At 50.7% G+C, this 6,987-nt stretch overlaps 1 protein-coding gene across 1 annotated transcript; it reads left to right on the top strand.

Annotated features, from left to right (window-relative positions):
* The first annotated feature begins 861 nt into the window (after positions 1-861).
* LOC138036224 (uncharacterized) lies at positions 862-5,046 on the top strand. Its single transcript, XM_068882574.1, has one exon. It carries the CDS (start codon positions 862-864, stop codon positions 5,044-5,046), a length of 4,185 nt encoding a protein of 1,394 aa, XP_068738675.1.
* The last annotated feature ends 1,941 nt before the right edge of the window (positions 5,047-6,987 follow it).

Here is a 6,987-nt window from a genome sequence, read left to right as displayed (position 1 = left end):
CTCTCCGGTAGACAGGCCATCGACACCAACGACACACGACCATCCCTTCTGGACGACTAGACCGAAACCTGCCCGTACAATACCGATACCCCGGACAACTCATCATGCCCAAAAGACAAGTCCGACATTTCATGAGTCGACTTCCCGCAGGATTACCCCCAGGGGGAAACCGTCGGCACGGTCCACATTCAAAGACGATAGTCGATTCTCCTACGTACGTCGCCGTCATCTAAAAGACATCAAATAAAATAAACGAATCTATCAGATCCGCTTCGATTTCCACCCAATACAAATACCCGGTACGTACCGTGCCATGTTGAGCGCAACGTGGTAGACGGAGTAACTCTTCGTGAATGGGGTTCCAACGTTCCCTCCGGTCCTTCTCTCGTTCCTTCTCCTCCTCTCGATCTCGAACCTTCAATACATGATGACGTACTTCGGGAGGCAACAGGTCCCAATACGAAGCCTCGTCTCGGGTCGCCGGGGTCTTCTTGGTAATCTGGCCTTCTTTTCGCCAACGACCATTCTCTTGCTTGACCCAAACCTCTTGCTCATACTCTGGGTCTTGCTCCACCTCCATAGTACGTCTGGCGACTGCCATCTCGAGCGCACGTCTCTTGGGTTCGGATGCCATGACTTTTCTGAAACTCCTCACTCGATCGAACTACTTAACAGGAATCGTTCCACCAATCCCCGTGCTCCTAAGGGGTCACATGACTCTCTGGGGGGATACCCCCCCCATCCCCCCAGGAGACCTATCTCGCTCCGGATTGGTCCATCTAGGGTACACGTCAAGGTCTTTCAAGGTGACTCTTTTCTCTATAAAAGACACACCGTCTTTTTCAAGCAAAACATCTCATCATGGATAGTGATAGTGATTTGGTTGAAGCACTCGACGAGTTTGAACAAATTGGAGGTGCTGCTCCAGGACGTTTCGTCTTTGAAAGACTTCCTGTGGTCGAACGGCGTAGTGTCCGTCTCGGTGTTCGTGAACGCGTCTTTCAACTTCGCCCTCGACAGATTGGAGCGTTCATCCCCCGACAACGTCTCACCGATGCCCTCGTGCAAGGTCTTCGTACCGCTCTAGATGACTTAATCAACGATCAAGACATTCCCGACGGCGATCGCATTTACATTGCTCTATCCTCCAATCGTATTGCCAATGCCTACAACGGTTGGGGACTACGGGCCGGAGAATGGCGCGCTCAAGGTCCGCGCGTGGATGCTTTACTTGGGAATCTTTCCCACATGCTCAACTCGAACGAACAATTTGAAATGGACGATTCCTTCACCCTCTCCTTCGTTCATGTACGCGGGGCTCCCACCGGTTCCGGTTACAAAAGAAAACATTTACCAGGGCATCAAGCGTCGACGCGACTCAGAGAATTCAAGCGCTGTGTCTTACGTGTTCCACAGGATGACCAACATCTATGCTGTCCACGCGCCATCGCTATGGCTCGAGGGGTCCATCAACATCGAGACGATCCTCCACGTCGTCGACAATGGACCCGCTGGAACCATCGTCGCATGACACGAGCGGCTCAAGCACTTCTAGAGGAAGTCGGTCTTCCTCCTCAACCCTGTGGTCCCGAACAACTTCAACAACTCGTCACCGCTCCCAGTCTTCAAGACTACACCCTCGTGGTCGTGGATGCCAACCGCGCTTATGCTTGTTTTGCTTACGGTCGCGGGGACACGTTGTTAGGACTCTTACACGAAGACGGTCATTACGATGCCTTGTCTTCCTTACCCGGTTTCTTCGGTCAAGATTACTTTTGCAGTCAGTGTTTCCAAGCCTACAAGCATCTAGGTCAACATGCCTGCCGTAACAATCAAGCCAATCATTGCGGCGCCTGCTTGCAAAACGGATGTCCTGATCATGCCGAGGCCTACCGACAGTACCGCTCGGCTCAGACACCCTGTATTCTCTGTGGACGTTCTTTCTACGGAGACACGTGTCTCCAAACCCATCGGACCAAGACCCACGCCGGTCAACCCGCGGATCCTGAACATCCTTCCGTCTGTGCCACCCGTCGTCAGTGTAAAGAATGTCACCGCACGTTACGTGGTCTCAAAGAGATCCGAACTCATCGGTGCGGGTATCGGAAATGTTCGTGCTGCAAGAACGACGTCGACGTCCATGCCCATCGATGTTTCTTACAAGTCGAAAAGACTCCCGCCGAAGAACGACGCTTGACACGGCAGCGACTCTCTTTCCAAAGGATCCTGAACCAAGGACTGGCGCCTCTCTTAGAAAACGAGGCCGCTGGCTTGCACGCTTTTCTGGCGGGCGATAACGAGGACGACGACGAGGAGGAGGACGATGAGGAACCGCCCTTGCACGTTTTCTTTGACATTGAGAGTATGCAAGTCGAGGGACGTCACGTGCCCAATCTGGTGGTGGCCGAAACAGAAGACGACGACGATCCTCCCGTCTCGTTCCAAGGAGACGACTGTCTCTTTCACTTTCTGGAATGGTTAGAAACATTAACCGAAAACGGAATGCGACCCCTAACAGTCATCGCTCATAATTTCAAAGGGTATGACAGTTATCCCATCATCGACGAACTCCACCGGCAAAAGAGAGACCTGGACCAAATCCGAAACGGTGGGAAAGTCCTCCAACTCACCTACCCTCACGAACACACGACCATACGCTTCATCGATTCGCTCTCCTTCTTCCAGATGCCGCTGAGCGACTTCCCCAAGACGTTCGGGCTCACCGAGCTCAAGAAAGGATACTTTCCACATCTGTTCAATACCCCCGAACATCAAGCGTATGTAGGCCGACTTCCCGACAAAGCCTTCTACATGCCCGACGGCATGTCCGTCAAGAAACGTCGCGACTTTGATACCTGGTACGACGACCAAGCGGCACGACAAGTCGTCTTTGATTTCCAAGCCGAACTCTTAGCCTACTGCCAATCGGACGTGAAACTCTTGAAACAAGGATGTCTCACTTTCATGCGGGATTTTCAAGGACGCGCTGAATTCAATCCCTTTGAGCAAATGACGGTCGCCTCTGCCTGTAATCGCTACTTGCGTATGCACTGTATGGAAGAGGACTCCATTGCTTCCGAACCTCCCCTAGGATGGCGAGGTCGTGTCAATCATTCCCAAGCCTCCATGGAATGGTTGACGTGGTGCGAACACCATCTACGACAACGAGCCTACCTGGCCCTCTCGCCGGAAGAACACGAGAACCACGAAGCCCTAGCTCGTGCCTACGGACAGTACGACGCTTATCATCCCTTGCATCGCCAACGTATCCAGCATGCTCGGAACGAGGGCGAGTACCGCATCCCTGGTACCCGATACACGGTCGACGGTTACGATGCCGATACCAAGACTGTTTACGAATTCTGCGGGTGTTTCTGGCACGGATGTCGGACTTGTCATCCCCAACGCACCGACGTGCATCCGACCTTACTCGATCGCACCATGGACGAGGTCCGTGCTCTCGTCGACAAGAAACGTACATTCCTCATCAACCGTGGGTACCAAGTCGTGACCATGTGGGAATGCGCCTGGAACGCTCTCAAACAAACCAACCAGGACATCATGGCCTTTCTAGCCCGTCAACACCTCCAAGCCCCCCTTGAACCACGCGACGCTTTTTACGGGGGTCGGACCAATGCCGTACGTCTCTACGCGCACGTCGACGAGGAGAAGGAGGAAGAAATCCGATACGACGATTACACGTCCTTGTATCCTTGGGTCAACAAGTACGGCACCTATCCCTTGGGACATCCCACCTTCCTGTACGAACCCGACACCACCGATCTCTCGCCTTATTTTGGTTTGGCCAAATGTACCGTCCTTCCACCCCAACGTCTCTACCATCCCGTATTGCCTTACCGCAGTCACGACAAACTCACGTTTCCCTTATGTCGTACTTGCGTCGAAGAGAACATTTCCAAACCTCTTTTGGAAAAGACACATGCCTGTCATCACACGGACGAAGAACGTGCTCTCGTCGGTACTTGGTGCACCCCCGAACTCAACGTGGCTGTACAGAAAGGTTACGTCATTCAACACGTCCACGAAGTATGGCATTTCGATCAGCAACGTACGGGACTCTTCCAATCCTACGTGGACACGTGGCTCCAAATCAAAGAAGAAGCCAGCGGTTGGCCCGAAGGCTGCACTACCCCTGCTCAGAAACAAGCTCACGTCGATGCGTACTATGCTCGGGAAGGCATTCGTCTCGATCCCACCAAAATCGAAAAGAACCCTGGACTCCGAGCCCTGGCTAAGATGATGCTCAACTCCATGTGGGGAAAGTTCGGGCAACGGATCAACAAAACTCAGGTCCGAGAATTCACCGAACCTCAACCGTTCATCCAATTCCTCGACAGCGATCAACACGATGTCCGTTACGTCAGTTCCCTCACCGAAGACCGGGTCGAAGTCCATTACAAACTCCAAACGCACGATGTCTTGCCTTCACCCAATCTCAACATCTTCATAGCCGCCTTCACTACCTGTCATGCCAGACTCCGTCTCTATCGAGCCCTCGATCATCTCGGTGAACGCGTCCTCTACTTCGACACCGACTCGGTCGTCTATCTCCATCGTCCTGGCGACCCACCTTTGGATCCTCCACGAGGTGCCTACCTTGGCGACTTCAAGGACGAATTGGATGCGGGCGATCACATTGTGGAATTCTGCTCGGGCGGTCCTAAGAACTACGGTTACAAGACCAAGAACGGACACGTGGTATGCAAGGTCCGCGGTTTCTCCCTCAACGTCGAAGGGATGACTCAATTGAATTACGATGTCTTGCGTCAAAACACTCTGGATGAATTGCATCGTCCTCTAGACCGTCCGCGTACCACTCGTGTCATGCAATCTCACACCATCCAAAGAAATGCCAAGACGTACACCTTAGAAACCCAGCCTTCTCACAAAGAGTACCGGCTCGTCTACTCCAAACGGGTCCTGGATCCCACGACAGCCCAGACCTACCCTTACGGTTACGAACGGTTCACCGACGAGGATCTGGATCTCGCTCAAGTCTTAGCGGACCTATTTAGGGACGAGTAGACACCAGGTCTCCTCACACGTTCCCGCTTGTAAATAATAAGTTTGTTATCATTAAACCGTTTTGATTCGAGAAAAAATCACCTCTGGTCTCCTTCATGTTCCCCCCGGATCTTGGTCTACATTCCAAACATACTTTCTGTTTGACTCCCCCGGTTATGACGTCAAATGGACTTTGACCCCACCGTCTCAACCAATCTTGTTCACGTGTGCACGTGATAATGGCGGACCTAAAAATATCCACCAATCAGAACACGATGCATCTCATTAAAAATCGCTCTCCACCAATCAGAACGCTCCATTCAAAGCCGGCCTATATTCCCCCATAGTACTACTCCCGTGTGCGGTCTCCTGATGTCCGGAGTCAACTATGCAAAGTCAATGGCAACGACAGGTGCTAAAATTCATATCTCGGCCAAATTTCAACGAAACTCAGTCAGATTTAAGTTCAAATTCACATCTCCTCAAGTGTGTTTTGAGTGGTCCTGGTCCTCAGTCTTTTTGGAGTACGGGATGTCCAACGGGCACAGGATCAGTCGAGGCAAGAATTACCTCCCGTAGAGCTGATTTATCCGGTTGATATGAATTGACTTCAGTTGGGGTAAGTGGTTGAGGATCTGGGTCGGATGGGTTGCTGTCTCAAAGGATTGGGCACCTGATTCGGTTGGCTTAGTGCCGGGGCTATTCTGCAGTACATTATCCACATGCCGGCGCCAAACTCGCCCATCATCAAAGCGAACCCTGTAATCCTGTAAGTGTGATGAAGGGTGCTCTTCTACTCAGTTCCAGGTTGTCATCTTTGTCCCGTGTCCTGATACATGGTCACGTGCAAGGACTGGTTCACCGACAGCGATTTGTCTGAACTTGGCGTGCGTGTCATGGTGCATCTTCATCTTCCCTTGCGGACAGGAGACATGAGTGGTGAGATCTGGCCTCACTAGAGAGAGACGTGTACGTAGTTCCCTCTTTAAAAACAGTTGGGTAATACTAAAAGTGGTCGGGGTGGCTGACGGGAACGGTCGCTTATAAACGAGAGCTTTCAATTGGAGAGTTTAATTGACATTTAAAAAGGGGTTTTACATTGGTGGGCGTAAGTAAAGCTGGTCTACGAGAGTGGTCGCAGGGACAGCTTTGACTGTAATTGAAGAGTTACAATGAAGTCAACCTTCACCTCAAATTGCCTTATCTTTTACCATGTAATCTTGAAGTCTTCCTTCTCATAATTATTAAGGACCTTCAGATCAGAGGACGAAGACGACTACGAGTACTTCACTGGCGAAAAATGTCTGCGCAAACAAAGGAGATAATGTTGCGCATGCGCCTCATCACCCCAAAAATCCCTTGAATTTCAGTCAAATTCATTCGAAACGCGGGAACATGAGAAATGGCGGATGTAGTGCTGGCATCGTTAATATTCATCGCATGTTTCCAAAAGGACGGCACACAATGAATGCAAAGATGATGAGTCATTTGAAAGACTTGGGCATTACCTTATCTTTATGACTGATACTGGTTCAATACAACGGGAAATACGGCGACGGATCACAAATGAAGCGAAGATGGCGAGTCAAAAGTGTGGCGATGAATTGCAGAACTTGCAAAGAGCAGAGGATAGTTTTGCCTTCCTGGCGTTGTTTTTCCTTATTTAAGAGACTTCAACTCAGAATGGAGTGCTGTTTGATAATAAAGTAAGTCGGATTCAAATTGAAATGTGAGTTTACATTCAAAAATATGGGTAAACTGGCGTTTGAAGCGAGGACAACGATAAATCAGCTAACAAGATGGAGTCGAAAAATGGCAGCCCACTGGTGAAGAACATCTCAATTCGCTATAAAGCTTCCCAACCTTGAAATTTTGAACCACATTGTCGAAGTAGAGTCGGGAATTGTTCTGGAGAAGAAATAGGGCTGATTTTGAATCTTGAAGCGAACAGATTAAGCCAAG

The sequence above is a fragment of the Montipora capricornis genome, unplaced genomic scaffold (genome assembly GCF_036669925.1).
Source record: "Montipora capricornis isolate CH-2021 unplaced genomic scaffold, ASM3666992v2 scaffold_469, whole genome shotgun sequence".
Taxonomy (NCBI): domain Eukaryota; kingdom Metazoa; phylum Cnidaria; class Anthozoa; order Scleractinia; family Acroporidae; genus Montipora; species Montipora capricornis.
Note: the sequence above shows the minus strand (reverse complement) of the source record. Positions and strands in the feature narration are given on the sequence as shown.